Source organism: Pogona vitticeps, chromosome 3 (assembly GCF_051106095.1).
Source record: "Pogona vitticeps strain Pit_001003342236 chromosome 3, PviZW2.1, whole genome shotgun sequence".
Taxonomy (NCBI): domain Eukaryota; kingdom Metazoa; phylum Chordata; class Lepidosauria; order Squamata; family Agamidae; genus Pogona; species Pogona vitticeps.
This window is the reverse complement of record NC_135785.1, coordinates 1,677,492-1,697,253: the sequence shown is the minus strand read 5'-3', so window position 1 is coordinate 1,697,253 and position 19,762 is coordinate 1,677,492. Positions and strand designations below refer to the sequence as shown.

At 52.9% G+C, this 19,762-nt stretch overlaps 1 protein-coding gene and 1 long non-coding RNA gene across 2 annotated transcripts in view; both read right to left on the bottom strand.

Moving 5' to 3' along the window:
- LOC144587954 (uncharacterized) overlaps nt 1–19,762 on the bottom strand; it is a 494,427-nt gene that overhangs the window by 239,520 nt on the left and 235,145 nt on the right. The gene's annotated exons all lie outside the window — the stretch shown is intronic.
- Nucleotides 488–15,187, bottom strand: GMNC (geminin coiled-coil domain containing). Its single transcript, XM_078390582.1, has 6 exons — nt 15,050–15,187; nt 13,507–13,638; nt 12,130–12,949; nt 8,655–8,740; nt 6,504–6,620; nt 488–5,115 (listed from the first exon to the last, which is right to left on the bottom strand). The coding sequence occupies exons 1-6, from the start codon at nt 15,185–15,187 to the stop codon at nt 4,465–4,467; spliced, it is 1,944 nt and encodes a 647-aa protein (XP_078246708.1). The 3' UTR covers nt 488–4,464.

Genomic DNA, 19,762 nt, shown 5'->3' with positions numbered 1-19,762 from the left:
CCCCCCAGCAAGCTGGGTACTCATTTTACCGACCTCGGAAGGATGGAAGGCTGAGTCAACCTTGAGCCGGCTACCTGGGATTTGAACCCCAGGTCGTGAGCAGTTTTAGCTGCAGTACAGCGTTTTAACCACTGCGCCACGAGGCTCTTAGCGACCATCCAAACAAATCAACAACAAACCAATAACGGTCACCAGCCCAGAGGGAAAGAGCAGTTCAGCAGAGATGTGGCGCTATCTTTGAATTCAAAGGCTGGAAGGAATAAAGCATTACTGCTGGATGAATGGACCATCGACCCCCAGAAAAGTCTCCCCCCAGTCATATGAACCACAGACAGGAGGAAAGGTTGCAAAGAAAACACCCACCATTTCATCACCCTTGCATCGGCATTTAAGCCTCCTGAGACCCACCTAGCAGTTCTTCCTAAAGGGTATAACTTATAAAAACTGAACATGTAAATGAGCAGAAACAATTTATGCCAAGACAGGGTTATGTGTTACGGATTTTATTTACGGCAGATACATACAACGAAGGGTACAATCCATCACAGATTTCTCCTCCCACTCCTCAGAATACACGTCAACTGGACAAGAGTCCAACGGAGCCGGGAGAAAGAGTGTCAGGCATCGGGTACCTTTAGGGCAGAGACGAGACGACGGGAGGGTGAAATGAGGGTCCTCTTCAAGTATCTGAGGGGCTTTCCCATAAAAGGTGGAGCAAACCCATTCCCTGCTGTAGAAATGAAGCCAGCAAAGGGCGGGGGTGGGGTGGGGCGGGAATCACAGGAGAAAATGTTGTGGATTTAACCAGGGAAAGAACATCCTGACCGCTAAAAGCTGTTTGACAGCAGCAGCAACAGCAGAAAAAGGCCATCTGTCAGAGATGCTTGACTTCCCACCTTGGCAGAAACTTGGACTAGGCGGGCCTAGGGGTCCCCCTCCGCCCCTAAAAGTCAACGAGCTCCTTCGTCTCAGTTTGCTGCCTTGCAGAAGAACATCGTGGTGGATCGGGCCCTTAATGGAGCTGAGAAATAACCAACAGGGCCTTTGCTCCGATGAGAAAATCACGGGCGCAAGCGCTGGGGGGGGGAATCATAAACCACATATTATGGATTGTGTTAAATTAATCAGTATTATCAATTACATTAAATACGTTTCTGCTTATATTACAGTATTCAAAGATTGGGGGTTATTATGACCATCATGAAGAGCAAACTGTTGCCGAACTTAGCAAAATTTGAGGTTAACACATAATGGCATGGGGAGTGGTTACACCAGAGGAAAACTTCCCCTTATCTGTGTAGCATCTGTCACCGTTCTGGTGTCCCTTGTGTTTCTACTGGCACAGAAGCATCTCAAATATCTTTCTCCTCCTCAGCTGGCCTTGGAAGGGTTAGGGTTAGGGCTGACTCCTCGTTTCATGAACTGAAGATGCAGGGGCTCTGGCTGAAGACAGAGCTGGCCAGCAGCACACACTGCCTACTCACACCGAAACAAGTCTCCAGATCACGAGTAGATCATCCGTACACATCTTCTGTTGACCTCAACAGCGCTCCAGGGCAGACCTCAGTCCAGTTTGGTAAAATACTCATGAAATTCTCTGAACAGTTTTTATCAATGAGGCATCGGATTTAGCAACGTTAGGAACAAAGTGCTTAAAAGTTAAGGTTGCCTTCAAATCTGTCAGCAGTGTTCCTCTACCTACCTACCTACCTACCTACCTACCTACCTACCTACCTACCTACCTACCTACCTACCTACCTACCTACCTACCATCCATCCATCCATCCATCCATCCATCCATCCATCCATCCATCCATCCATCCATCCATCCATCCATCCATCATCAGCTCCTTCCTTCCTTCCCTTTTTCTTTAAAAGAAAAGCATTTTCAAGAACTGAATGCAAAATTTCAAAATTAAAAAAATATCTGAAATCTGGCTTTTTAACAGGTGGCCTCAGGCAACTGTGCTAATTTTTGTTTCAGCTTTGCTTGCGATTGCGTTTCCCTACAGCGCTTCCAGTATGTAATGGCAAGATTTATTTTAGGGAAAAGGGAAGGTTTGGATTCAGAGGGCGGTGTTGAGGCTGTGCATCGCCGGTCCTTCTGGCCACCCCAAAGGACTACTGCTTAAGTCATCCTTGGCCTTAAAAAAATCCTTACATACATTTCTGGCAGTGCACCACCATGGACTGAAGAAAAGCAGTCCAAAAATTAGCAGCAAAGAACGAATTCAGGGGGACCATGTAGAAACATTTGGCCCCAAAATTTTGGGCTAAAGGGGCGATCAGAGGATGACAATGGATCGTGTCTGATTTCACCATAAAGAGCCACTTTTCTGGGAGCGGTCGCCCTCAAAGTGACCCTTCTGTCTGTGGAGGAATCCCTCCAGCCCAGCCCCAAAAGAGATGGGCTGTTCTCCCTGGGTTGAAAAAGTCCGGCTTGGCCACGGATCAAGGTGGAGCTGTTTTATGATTTCCTGTCCGTTGTCTGTTGGCCTGGAAATAACTACGACTGGACGAGGGGCCCACAATGTGAGCTACGTAGTTCCCCATAGGATTGCACCCTAACTCTACTGCAGAAAGACTCCTGTAAAGCCCACCAATTCAACAGGCCGACTTTATTGGGGACTCCCAACCGGATCCTGTCCTACTACAGAGAGTGATGCAGTTCTAAGCATCCTGCATTACAACGTCACTTGGAGTCACTGCCCCATCATCTCAGGACCTGTCTTGAGATTACTTCTGCCCTCCTCCCAATGAAAAAGACCACACCGCCCCTAGTTTTCCCATAACTACTCAGTGACACATCATACGGGGACCTCAGGTACTCAAGTTTATGGCTAAACTAACATGAGCCGGGATAGAACAGATGGCTCATGATGGGAGGGGTAGAAAACAGTGGCATGAATCAGAAGGATGGAATACTGACATTGGAAGGGGCCCCCTAAGGCATCCAACCCCCCTGCAGTCATGGCAGGGTCTGACACAGGGTTGCCCAGTTTTCTCTTGAATGCCTCCAGGATTGGAGCACTCAACACCTCTTGAAGTAACTGGTTCCACGGTTGTACTGTTCTAACAGTTCGGAAGTTTTTCCTGACATTCAACCGAAATCTGGCTTCTCTTCACTTGAACCCATGGTTGTGTGTCCTGGATTCTGGGATGATCAAGAACAGATCCTGCCCCTCCTCTGTGGGACAGCCAAGTGCTATCCTATCACCCCTCTATCTTCTTTTCTCAAGGCTAAACACGCCCAATTCTTTCAGCCTTTCCTCCTAAGTCTTGGTTTCCAGCCCCCTGATCATCATCCTTGTCACCCTCCTCTGAACTTGTTCCAATTGGTCAGCATCCTTCTTGAAGTCTGATGTCCAGAACTGGACACAAGTCTCAAGGTGAGGCCCAACAAGTGCTGAACAGAGGTGGACTGGCACCTCGGGGGATTTGGAAACTATACTGTTAATTCAACCTAAAATAGCATTGGCTTTTTTTGTAGCCACTGTTGGCTCATGTTTAGCTTGTGATCTACAACGACTCCAAGATCCTTCTCTCTTGTAGTATTGCTGAGCCGGGTATTTCCAACATCTTGTAACTGTGTGTTTGGTTCCTTTTTCTGAGGTGCAGCGCCTTGCACATATATCTGTTGAATTCCATGCTGTTGTTTTCAGCCTAGTGCTCCTGCCTATCTAGAACATTTTGAATTTTGTTCCTGTCTTAGCTATTCCACCCAATTTGTGTCATCTGCAAATGTGATTCGCGTTATCTGCACCCCTTGATCCAGGCCATTAATAAAACATATTGGAAATACAGCGCAAGAGAACTTGGTCCTTCTGTTGGAGCAGCTTTCCATTTTTACCTGCTTACTAGCAAGATGGCAAACTCCACAGGGGTCTCCTCCATGCAGCAAAGGGAGAAGCTCGGTCGCTGGCACAAAACAGCTTCATTTGGCCTCCCCCACCCCTGCCCATGTTCTGGAATTAACAGACCAACAGCAGCTAAGCTACACCTGGTGTCCATGGCCAAGATCCATGCAGGTGGCTTTTATGAGAGTACTCATAATACACCCGGCCATGCTCACCTGGCCTGCAGGCCAACCTTGCTGAGCCCTGGAGAAACACAGGTAGTAATGAAGACGGGCACAGCTGGAATCATCCTCACCCTTTATGGTTTGATAGACAACCTAGGGCAGGAGCTCTGGATCAGCAACGAGACCCAAACAGGCGGGACTTTAGCAGAACTTCATTTCATGGAACTTGAAGAAGAAGAACAACAACCACCTGAGAAGCTTTGCTTCCTTGGTTCAGACCACCTGAAAGAGCGACGTGTGCTCTTCTGACACAGGGCCCTGCGTAGCTTGCTTTGGATTCACCAAACGGCAGCCATAACTGTCTGTCTGTAAACAAACCATGGGCTGGCAGTGTCGAGATGTTTCTGGAGGGGCCGCGGGGGGGGGGGAGGGGCGGTGCGGCTTCACTCCGGCTGCTTGGGAACCCACGTCAGTTTCCACCCCCCATCCGGGTCTCTACGCACGAAAGCCTGCCCCTGGCGGAAGGTGTGCGTTTTCACATTGCAGTGCGGGCTCAAGGAGGCCGTGAAGGCCACGTCTTTTCGGGTCGGCAGGAGGTCGCGGGAGGCCACTCCGCCAGGCAGCAAAGAGGGGCTCCTCGGCCTCGGCGCAGGAGGGCGAGGCGAGGCAGGACCCTCTGGAAGATACGGCAGAGGAACCTCAGGCGCACTGGCAGTGGTGCCCAAGGGGTGCGACGCAGCACATCTGTAAAGAGCGGGTTGCCTATGGCTGGTGCCAAAGTCTGCTGCCACGCCCAGGGGATCCCCCAGGAAAGAGCCCGGCGCAAGGCCCACGGTCAAGGCACTGTAGTTAGCTGAAGCAGGAGACTTCTCGTCAATGGTGTTGACGTCCTTGAGTCCAAGGGTGCGTAGGACCCACGAGTCCACCACCGAGGGATGGGGCGGCTCTTCGCAGGTGGAGAAATCAGCCAGGAGGTTCCGCCTGGCCTTTTGCGGGTGGGACACCTCGTGAGGAGGAGGAGGGCTTTCTGGTTTCAGCCGGCGCTTGCCAGATTTGAAAGCTCTCCATTTCTGGTTGTTCTGCAGGAGCAGCTTCTATTCACGGGAAGAAGCAAAGATTCAGATCACGAGAGGAGCAAGCGGAGTGGAATTCATGCTTTCCAAGTACAGTGGTGTCTCGCTAGACGATGATAATCTGTTCCACCGAAATCGGTGTTTAGCGAAATCATCGTCTAGCGAAAAGCATTTCCCCACTGGAATGCATTGAAACCTGTTTAATGCCTTCCAATGGGGAAGAATCGTCGTTGTCTAGCGAAGATCGCCCATAGGAAAGCCTCTTTGCGAACTGCCAATCAGCTGTTTAAATCGCTGTCTTGCGAAGCTTAGGTCCCAAAACACCTGTTTTGAGAGTGCAAAGGAAGCTGTCAAAATCGTCGTCTAGTGAAAATCAGTTTGCGAAGCAGGGAGCAAACATTGTCCAGCGAAATTCCCCCATAGGAATCACTGTTTTGCGAATCGCTATAGCAATCGCAAAAAGTCAATGTCTAGAGAAAAAACTGTTATGTGGGGTAACTGTCTAGCGAGGCACCACTGTATTTTAGTGTTTTCAGGGCCCCAAAACCTAAATCTACTATTTTTGTCCCTCTAAGTGTGGCTTTAACTCTTGTGCCGGACCTAGTTTTTGCTTTTGCACCCATCTCATATTTTTCCCCTGTGTTGGGATGCCCGCTGCTTTTTCCATTAGGCTGTTTCATTATTATTATTATTATTATTATTATTATTATTATTATTATTATTATTATTATTATTATTATTATTATTATTATTATTATTATTATTATTATTATTATTATTATTATTATTATTATTATTATGAGTTCCTAGTATTTTATGGCAATCATTTATTTTTAAATTGTTCTGTAGACTGCCTAGAGAAATTTATCTGTAATAGATTAAATAAATTTAAAAACAAGCACAGGGCCACAGTGGGAAAAAAAAGGCATTTCTTTATTTTAGACCAAAATGCATATAAATACGGTGTTCAAGTGGGACACAGAGCGGCCAGTTTCAAGAGGAAACAGAGCTCTGAAGCTTTTGATATCAATAAGGTTCTTTGATAGATGCTGTTTGTCGACTCCTGCAGTACTGGGGTCTTTCCTGATTTGGCCCACTGGATTGCAGCTTTCAGAATCCAGCCCCTCGAAGTCCTCACCCTGAGAACCAAAATACATATCTAGGGCACTGTGTCTTTCTCCCTTTTGCATCTTATTCCCAGCAGTATAATCTTCCTGCTATGCATGCCTCTACACTCAGATATCCAAGTGTTTGCCTTCCAGTCATAATTCCAATGAGAGGCACTCTTCTGCCTTTAATGTGTTTTCATATTTACACCTTTTTTCCTCACAGGAGGGAGCCCTGCTTCTAGATACAGCACCAGCGTCTTGTCTGGGAGGCCCCGACACTTCCTGCAATCCATTCCTCACCTTGGTTTTCTCCTCCAACTGCTGGATCAGAGCAGAATTCAGGAACTGCCTGAGGTGATTGTTCTCCTCCTGCAGCCGGGCCAGTTCCTCCTCCTTCTGCATCAAGGTATCCTGAAGCTGCAAATCACAGAGGCAATAAAATGAAATGGGCCTGAAAGGTGTCGTCCTAAAACCCAGCATGTTAACACATGCAACCTCCTTACAGTCTTACACTGAAGATTTCTTCGTGGCCATTTGGAATTTGATGCTTGACGGCCTTGTGTTCCAGAAGAGCTGAGAGGGCTGGAAAAATGGCTGTTCTCATCCCACTTTTTACTTTTTCTCTTCTCCTCTAAAACCTTTCAGGATTTAAAAATGTAACCACAAAAGCACAAAAAATGTGTTCAGAAAGACACACTGAGAGTGCACAGGCTCACTTTTCTCATCTCAACACCTGAGGCATCATTAAATTGTTCTCCTTGCTCAGCTGGGGGATTTAAGAGAAGGGAGAACTTTTTTTCTGTGTGTAGAAAATAAGCAAAACTGCAAAAAGCATTTTCAGACAAATCTTGCTTTTAAGCAAACAGTGCAAGTTGTACAAAGAGTTGTTACACTGTTGTATGAACGTTTAGGGATTAGGAGCATTGAATAGGGTGTTTGCATCTTTTTCAACAATCATCTTGACATCAGGCCTATGTGTGCTTTGATGCTTAAAGAGAAAGGATACTAGTGTTGCTCAAAGACAAAATGAAACAAAATAAAAATAAAATGGGTTCATTAAAAAAAAATACCAGTTCTCCTTGACTTACACGCCCAGAAGTGTCCTCACCCAATTGTCTTGTCGAATCAAGAACAAATCAGGAAAAGGCCACATGGCTGTGGAAACCATGTGAATGCAGGAGCAAGCAATACCTTTAACCCACCCTTAAGAATATATCAAACAAAAAACAAATAGCGAGCTGTCAATGATAAATCATTTTCTTAATTATATTCTCAACGGTCGATTAAAGGTATCACCTACTCCTGCATTTATCTTGTTGAATCAAGACGCCTTAGACAGCTTAGAATGTGGGGTTTAGTCAGCCTTCATTACCTCTGTGCCACAAACTCAGTTTCGCATTAGCGGGAATGGGAATGGCCACCAGCAGGGGCGTCGGAAAGGTAGAAAAGAGAGGGATTCGGGCGCTGGAGTCTGTTCTGCTCTAGTGGCATCAGGTGCCTGCCAGAGCAGGGGCAGGCAAGAATCACTCTGCTGATTCCTGGGGCTCTTAGGGGGGAAAGTAGGCCCCCCCAGCTCCATTGGGAGCCCAGCTCCCCAAACCAAAACCCCTCCCATTTTCCCCCACTTGTTCTCTTTAGAAGAAATATTTTGGGAATAACCAGAGTTGGAGATGGGGGGGTGTCTTCCAGGTCCACGGTTCAGTCAGGTGTGGCCTTCCTACCTTTTGAGGTTGCCAACTCCCACGCCAGGAGAGGCGAGACCATACCTCTTTCCGAAGGTGCTCCAGGCACCCATCTTCAGTCTGATGTGTGGCTCCAGCCCGCTGCTCTTGCTGCGTCAGGCTGCTTTGGCCAGCTGCGACCAGAGAGCTGGCCACCCTCTCCAACCCATGAGAAGACCAGCAGGTTCAGAAGCCAGGTGAGAGCATGAGGGAGAAGGTGGGTCCCGGACAAGAAGAGGGAGTGGGCGGGGGGGGCACCATCCCAGAGGGTGGGAGAACAGCAGGGAGAGAACCAGACACGGCTCAAATAGGAGGATCTCTTCAATGCTGGTAAAAGTTATTCTTTACTGTGGCTCTCCAAACCATCCCATTCCCCCACCCAAGTCATTCGCATCTTCGTTGCTCTTAAATTTGCTTAACTAATGCTTTTACCGAATCTTTATAATACAATATTTATTCAACCATTTTTAAATATTCGAATAACGTGCTGTTTTTACCATTCGACATCTTTTCAAATTAGGTAAGCCCCCTTGGGGGAAAAGGCAAAGTATAATAACCAAACAAACAAACGCAGCATGGCCATTGACACCTCCTAAGCTAAGCCAACATTGATGTTTTCAGGCGTTTTTGAAATTCGTACATTAAAAGAGCGAGATCCCCGTGACCAAATTGCACGATGCCTCCTCCCCTCTCCAAAACCCAACTTCTTGGCTCTTGACTTTCTCTTTACCTGTTTGTTTCGGTAAAGCTGCGTCGACAGCTGATCTCCAGGCCCGACATGGCCTTGAATGGTCTGATCCAAGCGGCAGAGCAGTCCTGCACCGACAAAGACAAGAGAGGAATCAGCGGGAGGGAGAAATATGGAATGCGACCCAACGCTCACCTTCGGTTCCTGAATAGTGCCACCTGCTCGGTAGGCATGGGTGCCCACGGAGGGTTCTGTGGCCCCAGAGGCCTCAGGTAGGTGAGAGAGCCCCATGTAAGGATCTGGGGCAGGAGAGAGTATTTTTCCAGGGGGGTGGAATAACTCTTTATTCAAGTTTACTTATTTATCTGAAACGTTTCTATCCCGTCTTTCTCCCACAAAGGACCCCATGGGCAGCAGTAGAAGCGGAACACATCCCAGGGAAGCCTTTTTCCCTCCCCCACTGCTCCAGTTTTATTCTAGAGAGTATTCGTGGGGAGACACATCTGGCAAGCTATCCAAGGGAGAACGCCACCTCTGGATTCCGAAGCAATTTTTATTTTATTTTGAAAAAGAACATTTTTATAGGGTATCAAACACCAGACAGAAGGAAAAACGACAAGAAAGTAGCTGTCGTACTTTGGACACATGGTGAGAAGGCAAGATTTCTTGGGAAAGACAATGATTCCAAGAAAAGTTGAAGGCAGAAGCAGAAGAGGGAGACAATATGAGATGGATCGAATCCATAAAGGAAGCCACCGCCTTGGTTTTACAGGTGCTTCAGCAGGACTGCTGAGGACGAGACATTTTGGAGATCCCTTACTTATTCATGAAATAAATCATGAGCCGTTAACTCAGTTCCGACATAGGGTAATGCTTTCTAGGGTTTCCTGAGTGGAGAATATTCAGAAATGGTTCATCATGCCCTTCTTCTCTAGAGGTGCCCAGGGGGAACCATGCAGCCTTCCCAAGGCCAGGCAGGCTGGCCCTTCCTCCAGGAAACACGGTGAGAAATCAAACTGCCAAATGCAGCCAGAGACCTAAACCCCTGAGCTCTCCAGCCAGCTCATCATCTTCGAACGGCAGAGCTGGAAGGGACCCCTAAGGATCATCCAGTCCAGCCCCTGTCAAGGAGGCCCGGGGGGGGGGATTTTGGACTCCCAGCCTCTGGCTCCACTACCAAAGGCTGGAACCATGGAGCCATCCAGCAAAGCAATTTAAAGGCACACAACAATAACAGCAGCAGCAACAACAATAACATTCGTGGTAGCTCATTTCTATCAAGCGTGGGGAGAGGCCGCCCTAACCCAGCCTTTTAAAATATAAGTTCCCTACTCCATCGCCAGGCTGCTGCTTTTCGGTGCCAAGCACCCCTATTCTGAGCTGTTCTTGGCATCTTGGGGGCAAGAGAAATCAGAGAGGCCCGGAGGACTTTTCAGGGCCCACTTCAGAAACAAAAGCCGAGCGCCCTTTCTCTCCAGCAGCCTTGAAGGAGCTGCATTTCACAAGCATTTGATTGGCATTTTTAAATTTATTTTTAAGAAACAAAAAAGGTGCCGGGCAGCAGCATTTGTTCCCAGGAGCGAAAAGGGTTAATGAGCGACCAGAGGCCCTTGGGGATGCCGCGACGTATCCACGAAGGGCTTCTTCTTAGGTAAAACAAGAGGGTTCTCCTCATCATCCTCTCTTACTATAGGGATCAGGCAGGAGCACAACCTACAGTGCAGCTGGCCCCTGCTCAAGGGGCAAAATCCTCCAACCCTAGAATTCTCCCTAGGTGAGACCAGACCTGATTTATTTTCTGTTCTGGTTGGTTTTTTTAAAGGCATCTCCAGGTCCTGCCAATGGCTGTTTGGGGTCTGGATTCTGTCAGAAGGTGGTGAGCCACCTGGGAGAAGAATAGGGGTTTTTCTTTCCTTTCCCTTTAAAAGTTTCTTGGGGGCTACAGGGGGTGCCCAGAGACTTCAAAAGGGGGGGCACTAGGATCCACATGCAGCCCACTGCGCACGAAGGAGAAGGTGGCTGGAGTCATAGAGTCATAGAGAGTCATAGAGTTGGAAGAGACCACTGAGGTCATCCAGTCCAACCCCCCGCCACGCGGGAACATCCATCAAAGCACACCCGACAGACGCCCAACCAGCCTCTGCTTAAAAGCCTCCAAAGAAGGAGACTCCACCACCCTTCGAGGCAGCCTCTTCCACGGCCGGACAGCTCCGACCATCAAGAAGTTCCTCCTAATGTTTAGGTGGAATCTCTGGAGGATCTTAGAAGCCTCACAACTCAAGGGATGTTCACCCCAAAACAAGGAAGAGGACCTTCTCTGGGGATGGCCACGCACAGAGAGGTCCCCCCAGCCCTTCTTCTTTTTTTATTCTAGCATCCTGAGGCCTTTCAAGAGGAAAAGCCAGCTGAGTGAGTGACGTGAGCATGCCAGTGGAGGAGAGAGAGCATCCAGCTTACCAGTCACGAGCAAAGTGGCATCAAATGCGGTTGTCTATCCTTTCTGGATATTGGAAGAGCTGGGGGGGGGGGGAGAGCATGGCATGCACACACACACACACACACACACACACACACACACACACACACACACACACACACACACACACACACACACACACACACACACACACACACACACACACACCCCGAAGCAGCCAGCTCAGCCGGCGCTCAATGCCAAGAGGCTACCGGGTCCTGGAGTTGTCTCTGAGCGGTAAGGGAGGGAAGCCGGGCACCAGGCTGGCATCCTGCTTGGCTGCTGGGGTTCCCCCTGCGGGCGAGGTGGCTCAGCACCCTTTGGAATTGGGGCCGGGAGAAAAAGAGGTAGGGCCGTGCTCAGAGAAATCAGAGGGGGGGGAGAAAGGTGGAATGCCAACCGATGCGCACCCTGGAGTCCTGAATAATTCCACCCGGTCGGGAGGCACAGGTGCCCACCCACGGGGTTCTGTGGCCCCAGGAGCCTCGAGGAGGTGAGCTGCCCATGCAAGGATCTCAGCCCCGAAGTTCAAGAACAAGGTTCTGGGACAGGAAAGAGGGTTTTCTTCTGGGGAAGGGGGGGAGAGAGAGTATTCCCCCCCCCCCCAGGGAATGTTGGTTGCCCTCTTCATTCAAGTCTATTTATTTCTGTCCCGCTTTTCTCCCGCAAACGACCCAACGGGCAGCCCTAGAAGCAGGACGGGTCCCAGGGAAGGAAGGGTCTCCCCACGGTCTGCCCTGGGAGGCTCCCCGGGCATCGGGCACCCCACGGGAGGGGGGGACGGGGACCCCCCCCCCGAAATCCTAGGCGGGTGGGAGCAGGAGCCCCGACGGGGCGCGCATTTCCCGCAGAAGCCTTCCTTCCTTCGGCGGGCGCGGATGCCGGCGGAGAGGGCGCCAGACCGGGCACACCGCTGTCTTCCGTGGGCCCGGCCCGGGGATGATGCCTCGACGGCGACCTGAGCTCTTCCTCCGCCCTCCCTCCCCCCCCCGCACCCCCCTCCAAGCCCGGCGCGCGGCTCGAGGGCTGGCCCGGACTTACCGCCGGCGCTGCCCGACGCCGGGGCCGTTCCTTCCGCCGCCGCTTCGTCGCCGTAGCCGTCGTGGCGGCGGAGGAGCCCGGCGGCCCAGAGCGAGTCGAGCCACGTCTCCGGGGGCCCCGCCGCCGCCGCCCCCGCCGCCGCCCCCTCCGCCGCCGCGGCTCCGGCCGTCGCGGCCGTCGAGGCGCCCCTTCTTCCTCCTGCTGCTGCTGCTGCGGCTGCGGCTGCGGCTGCCGGGGCGTCGGTCTCGGGGAGGCGGGAGCTCCGGGCCCGGGCAGCAGCTCCGGCGGAGGAAAGCGGAGAGGCGGCGGCGGCGGCGGTCGGGGCAGGACGAGGCGGCGGCGGCGGAGGCAGAGGGAGGGCGCGCCTGCCCCGGCGCCCGGCCCGGCCTCGCCTCTCTGCCTCTCGAAGACGAGCAAGAGGGGGCTGGACGGGGCGGGAGGGGGGCAACCAAGCCCCTCCTCCCGGAGCCCCCTCCCCTCCCCGGCCCGGCCCGGCCCGCTCTCTAAGGGGACCGTGAAGGGGGGGGCGCCTCCCGTGCCTTTTAAGCAGGAGCAGAGGCGGCCCCGCGCCGACTGTCGAGAGGCGCGCCGAGAGCGGCTGAGCAGAGCCGGCCAGGCGGCTCGAGGCGAGGGTGCGGGAGACCTTCCCCCGGCAGGGCGGGGGCGAGCTTCTGCCCCCCCCCGCGCTCACCCCCAAGACAGGGATTCCCCCCTCCCCCCAGTATGTTTCCCCGACGGCGCTGGCCTGGCTCTCCCGTCGGGTCGGGGGGCTTCTCCTTGGCGACCCTCGGGGGAAGGCTCGGCGGGGCAGAGGGACCCTCTGACGGGGCGGGGGAAGGGAGGAGGAGGAGGAGGAGGAGGGCAGGCACCAAGGGGAGACCCTCGCCCCGGCCCGCCCCAAGCGGAGGGTCTCCCCAACCCCGGCTTATACTCGGGCCGGCGGGCGAGGCGATGCGCTTCTCTCCCCAGTCTATCTCCGGCGAAGCTCCTCCAGCCGGCTCCGCTTCGGGGGGGGGGGGGGGAAGAGGGCGACCGTGATGGGCCGGGCGAAGAGTTCTAATCCTGCGTCGAGGGGCGCCCCAGGGACGCCGGACGGGGCGGGGGAGGGCGAGCGGGCTGTCAAAGGGAAGCGGAGAAGGAGCGAACTGACTCATCCCGGGTCCAAGGAGGGAGAAGTGGAAGGGGGGGCGAGTAGGGAGGGGGGAGCGGGAGGGCGCGGGGAAAGGGTCAGCGTGCCCCCTGGCACTGGGCAAAGACTCCGCTCGCGCCAAGCCCTGCCGAGCCCCTGAGCCTTGGGCGAGGGGGGGGGTAGAGAGGAGTTGCGGGGGGGGGGGTTGGTTGTGGGGTTTTTTTGGAGGGGAGGGACGGGACTGAGACCTCTGCGGGGTCTTGCTGGTTGGCAAAGCGCAGGGTGAGCTCGGCTGGAGCGGAGGGACGAGAGGCCGCCGCCAGCCCCGGGAAGGGGACGCTCGGCCCAAGCATCTTCGCTCCCAGGATGGCTGGCCAGGGCTGGCCGGAGAGGGAAGGCGCGGGGGGGAGGAGGGGGCCGGGAAGAAGGGGCCCGGTGGGGTGCGGTGTGGTGGGGGACCCTCCGCCGTGGCCCCGGGAGGGATCTGGAGGGAAGGGCCGAGGGGGACGTCTCGACCTCACCTTCCCCATCTGGCCTGAGGGACTGGACTACAACTCCCATTACTCCCCAAACCACGTAGACTCCCCGTAGGAGTCCAGCTCGTCTGAAGGAACCCCGGCTGGGAAGGGCTGTCCGAGACTTGATGCTTGGGCAAGCTTGATGGATGGATGGATTGAAAACATTTCTTTCTTTCTTTTACCCCGCCTTTCTCCTTATAAAGGACCCTCGGCGGGTTATATCCATTACAAGGCAATATTTGAAGCAAAAACGGCGAAGGTTACAAAAATAGTAAGAAGGGTTGCCTTCTGCACCTTTCTTGACTAGCGTTTTCCCACTGATGTTCCCGGGCAGTCTGGAAAGAGCCGGGGAGAGTTACTTTTCGGACAACAAGGCCCATAATCCCTTGACCTTTAGTCCAGTCGTGTCCAACTCTAGGGCGCAGTGCTCATCCCTGTCTGCAAGTCTTAGAGCCAGCGTTTGTCTGAAGACCATTTCCGTGGTCATGTGGCCAGCGCGACTAGACACAGAATGCCGTGACCTTCCCACTGAGGTGGTACCTGTTTATCGACTCACATTTTTTACATGCTTTCCAACGGCTAGGTTGGCGGGAGCTGGGACAAGCGACGGGAATTCCTTCCCGTCGCGGGCATTCAATCTTACAAGGGCCGGTCTTCTGACCTTGCAGCACAGAGGCTTCTGCGGTTTAACCCGCAGCGCCACCACTACAGACCAAGACAGGCAGGTGTTCAAATAAGCAACAAATAGAAAGAAGGAGAGAGGAAGGGAGACCCTGGACTAAGATGGGATTAGGAGATGAGGAGGAAAAGCTGGATACTAGTCGGAAGAAAAAGCACCGGGGATCTTAGAGATAAGGTTAGGGTCACCAACGTCCTGTCAAAGGATGCGTGGAGGGGGCTGATGGGATTTGTGTCCAGCACAGACCGGCCACTGGAGAGGTCTGTCTGTGCTGGGAGAAGGGGAAGAACTAGGGAGCCAACCTAGCCTGTGGCCGAATGGGGCTGCGCAGCCGAGGAGCAGCCGCTCCGAAATAAACAAATAAAAAAGCAAGGAAGCTGGCTGGGTGGGTGGCTGGTTTGAGAGGAAAAAAAATTCCCCAAAGATCTTAAAACTAGAGAGGCTCATAGAGGGAGGCAGCCCATTCTGAGCCAGGCCGTTGCCTCCAAGGCCCCTTCGGAGACCCCAAAAATCTTGCCCTCCCTGAGGGCCCCAGAAGCCCCAGGAGGACATATATTTTTGAACCAAGAAGGGCAAGGACCCCTTGGCTCTCACTGCCTCAGGGGTCACAGCCACCTCCTCGAGCTGCAGAAACTGGAAATGAAGCACCACTGGGGGAGATGCCGGAGCCTCAAGGACATCCGCAGCACCCAAGCCCAAGCGGACCCCGTGGCTTGGCCTTCCGGCTGCCATGCAGATGCTGCGCCGTGGGCTGTCAGGTGGCCGGCCTCCTGGTGCCCACGATCCTCCCTCACCGCTGTCCTGGATAGCTCTCGGTGGAGACAGCAGCGATGGAGATGTCTTTCCTACTCCCTCGGCCACAGAGGCCTTCCAGCCACCTCAAACCTGTGCGTGTGGAGCGCGTTTTATTTCTGTCTACACGTATTGGAATGTCTGTCCTTCACTGATCCGTTCTTAACCTCAGTTCCCCTTTCCAAGGGAAAAGAAAGCACCTTTACCTGGATTTTTCTTTACCTGGATATCTGTGTGTGCATATCTGCGCGTGTGCGTGTCTGTGTGTGTTTCCTTGAGATTTCTAACTGCCTTCTTTCTAATGCCCTAGCCTCTGTACCTATGTTTTTTAAACCTTTCAGCTTGGCAAAATGTCGTGTCAATGACTTGTGTCATTTCCATACATTTGGGATGGGTGGCTGGGGAGGACTTGGTCTTTGTTGACCCCCTACCCTCCCTCAGTGCAGCTTGGAAATTGGAAAGGGGGGGTCTTCCTGTTGATGAATCCAGTGGTCTTCTTACCATTTAGATAGAACATGACGCTGTTTAACCGCCCCGAGCCCCTCTGTCCAGCTCTCTCCTGCTAGAAGCCCCCATATTTCTCACAGACAGAAAGGGAAGTGCATTTAGTCTGTGGGGACACAGGACGCCCCACTGGGAGGATCCTGGGTCACCCCAGCCCCTGCAGCCTGCAGAGGCAAGGGGAACGAGGCATGGCCCCCACCCAAGATCACAGATAAGAGCATGGATTTCCCAGGGATCCACTTCGCTACGCAATCCTGGCATCATCTGGCTGGCTTGGGGGGGGGACTGTAGGAAAGAGGGCCCACCATGCCCCAGGATCGTCCTCCCCCCATGATTTGGCACCCGCCTGTTTGAAGGACCCCTCTTGCTCCCACCAAATTGGCCCTCCTTTGACAGCAGCTTGGAAAGTCTTGCTTGTGCGTGCGGTTGGCCTGTGAAAGCCATAAAACCCACAGGGAGGGCTGGCCCTTTGCACTGGTGACCCCAGCTAGAGAGCTACAGTCTGGGATCACAGTGAACCACAAGGGTGGGTAAACAGTGATGGCAGAAGGGGTCAAAGTTCAGCAACGCCCCAGCCGGCCATCTGAGGTCAAAGAATGCCCAGAGCTGCACCCCAAGGCTCTCGGAAAGGTTGGGCTGAACCCGTTTCTGATTTAAAGCAAAAGGGAAAAGCAGAAGAGCGGAACTCAAACCCTAAGCTTGTGATATTGCACTTGTCGCCAGCAGCAGAGAAAATGGCTCTTCGCGTTCCGCGAGCCGTTTCTTCCAGGAGCCGAGGGCTGTCACTTGCACGGCTGTGCCCACCGTGGCCCTGAGCTGTCACTGGAGAGGGATGCTTCATCACCTGCTCTCTGAAGCTCCCCCCCACAAATGTGCCTGGCAAGCCTTCAAAGGATGGCACCGACCGTCCCCATCTCCACGACGTGCCATGTGTAACAGGAGACCGCCAGCCACAAAACCCAGCCCCGAAGACTGAAAGAGACTCCTCGGGCGGGACGGGGCGGCAGTGGCACACCCTGGCGTCGTTGGTTTCTGTGCTGGCCTGTCAGCATCAGCATCATCATCCCGCTTGGCTGGCCTCCGCCTCCCCCTTCTGCTCCTCCTGTTCATGTCTTTTCTTTTCCTTTCCTCTCTGGACTCTTTTGATTTCACGCTGGCTTTTTAAATTGAGGATAAAGTTAATTCGCGGAACAATGCCGCAGTTGGAATGGAATATGCCTCGTCTGGGCGGAGGGGAGGCCCGGGTGCTAGCCGGTGGCGTCAATTGGATCAGCCCACCCACCACCCCCTGCCCCAAAAGACCCTTGGGGGCTGTCGCTGCTTTGGGGCAGCGGGGGTGGTGGTGGCAGTGACAAAGCAAGAAGTTAACTTAATTACCAACATATGGTTCTGGGGCTGAAGCTGAGGCCGGCCAGCCACCACCTGGTTCGCCGGGAGCCGGCTAGGTGTTCGAGGGAAAAGTTTTGGGTCGGAAGGTGTGGCTGAAAACCCCACTGGCAGCTTTTCTAGCCTTTTTTTGTCTGGAGGTGGCACGCTGGGGGCAGGAACAGCCTGAGAATAATCCCAGAGCCTTGGGACCTTTAGGTCCTTGTGGTTAAGGGCAGGCCACGTATGTACATACGCACACATGCACACATGCACGCGCGTGCGTGCACACACACACACACACAGAGGGGGCACTCTGCTGGCTCCTTGCACATTCCCCTCCTTTAATTGGCCCGGCTGACTGGCAGTGGGGACCGAAACGAGATGGGGAGGGGGCTCCAGGAAGAACACATGGCCTACCTGAAATGGCACCCCTCAAGCAGTGGCACAGATGTCGTGGGGCTCATGAGATGGGGAAGAAGCCGGCCGGGAGGAGGCCGGGGGCAAGAGGAACCTGGTGGGCGGGTGGAAGGGGGACGGGGAGAGATTGGCCAGATGGAGGGGAAGGTAGACTTTCAGGAGACCACCACCCTGGGAGTGTTCTCGGGTGGACCACTCGAATGGCCGATTCGAGGGCTGGTTTTCTGCCCCCAGAATGGCACAGGCTGCCAAAGGGCAAGGAAAGGGACACTGAAAAGTCCATTTCCTGTTTTGAAAAAAATGCATGTTTCGTCTGCTCCCTTCCAGTATCTGCTGGGGGCAGCCTAGTGGGAGACCAGAAGGTCTTTGAAGTCACAGGGACCACATCCAGTTGGGCCGTCTCCTGCAGGTACGGAGGAGGAGGAGGAGGAGGAGGAGAAAAGAGGGCCCTCGTTGGCCTTCAACTGGGGCGGCTGATCTGTAAGTCCACCGAGATGATGTTTATAGATTAGAGAGAAGTCCAATTGGTCTCACCTGCCGAAGCATCCTGATTACCCAGCTGAGTCTGGGAAGACAGTCCCCAGGTGCCAACCCCCCCCCCCCCGCTGTGTCCTTGGTGCTGAATTCATGGCCTGGGACAAAGCAAAGGCCATTCAGATACAGAGACACCACCAGGTCCCGTCCCTCTGTGAAGTTCAAGAGAGAGCATGTTGATTTTTTTACACTTCATAGAATCATACCATCATAGAATACTTAAGTTGGAAGGGACCTGGAAGGCCATTCATTGACTTCAACCCCCTGTTCAAGGCAGGAGTGCAAATCAAAGGAGATCAGCCCGGTGGTGGTCCACGTTTCTCTTGGAGCGCTCACCAACTGCCAAGGTTGCGGGTTCCACTGTCATACTGCTCTAAGAGTTAGGAAGTTTTTCCTGCTATTCGTCAAACTCCAGCTTCCTGTCGCTTGAGCCCATTGTTGCGTGTCCTGCACTCTGGGAGGATCGAGAACAGATCCTGCTCCTCCTCTGAGCCTTTCTTCAGAAAGTGCTCTCCTATCACCCCTCAGCCTCCTTTTCTCAAGGCTAAACATGCCCAGTTCTTTCTGCCTTTCCTTATAAGGGTTGGTTTCCAGCCCCCTGATCATCATCCTTGTCGCCCTCCTATGAACTTGTTCCAATTTGTTAGCATCCTTCTTGAAGTGTGGTGTCCAGAACTGGACACAAGACTCAAGGTGAGGCCTAACCAGTGCTGAATAGAGGGGGGACTAGTATCTCATGGGATTTGGAAACTAGACTTCTGTTAATACAGCCTAAAATAGCATTTGCCTTTTTTGTAGCCGTGTCACACTGTTGGCTCATAATTCAACTTGTGATCTACAACTATTCCAAGGTATTTCCCTACTTGTAGTATTGCTGAGCAAGGTATCCCCCATAACCTGTAACTGTGCAAGTGGTTTCTTTTTCTGAGGTGCAGTACTTTGCACTTGTGGTGCTGGAGGAAACTCTTGAGAGTCCCCTGGACTGCAGGGAGAACAAACCTATCAATTCTAAAGGAAATCAATCCTGAGTGCTCACTGGAAGGACAGATCCTGAAAGCTGAGGCTCCAATACTTTGGCCATCTCATGAAAAAAGAAGTCTCCCTGGAAAAGATCTTGATGTTAGGAAAGTGTGAAGGCAAGAGGAGAAGGGGACGGCAGAGGATGAGATGGTTGGACAGGGTCATTGAAGCTACCAGATTGAATTTGACCCAACTCCAGGAGGCAGTGGAAGACAGGAGGGCCTGGCGTGCTCTGGTCCATGGGGCCACGAAGAGTCGGACACAACTAAATGACTAAACAGCAACAACACTTTGTACTTATCCCTGTTGAATTTTATTCTGCTCGTTTCAGCCCCGCTGCTCCAACCTATCCAGATCATTTTGAATTTTGCTTCTGTCTTCTGCCTCAAAGCACTTAAGAACATAAGAACCTAAGTAGAGCCCTGTGCTGGATCAGGCCAAGGGCTCCTCTTAGTCCAGCTTCCTGGATCTCCCAGATGCCTCTGGGAGCCCCCCAAATCACGAGAGACCTGTCTCCTGATCCCCCTCCCCTGTATCTGTCCTTTGGAGGTCCCTTCCTTCTAAGCCTGGAGATTATACATCCCCATCTTGGCTGGTCACCTGTGATGGACTTTTCCTCCAGGAATCTGTCCCATCCCCTTTTCAAGGCATCCATGCCAGATGCCATCACCA

Coding starts and splice junctions, on each gene's coding strand:
- GMNC (XM_078390582.1), bottom strand. CDS start 15,187: ATGGCAGCCGGAAGGCCAAGCCACGGGGTCCGCTTGGGCTTGGGTGCT. Junction 13,639..15,049: donor TGGCTGTGACCCCTGAGGCA/GTGAGAGCCAAG, acceptor CTCTCCGGCCAG/CCCTGGCCAGCCATCCTGGG. Junction 5,116..6,503: donor AGTTGGAGGAGAAAACCAAG/GTGAGGAATGGA, acceptor TCCCGTGAATAG/AAGCTGCTCCTGCAGAACAA.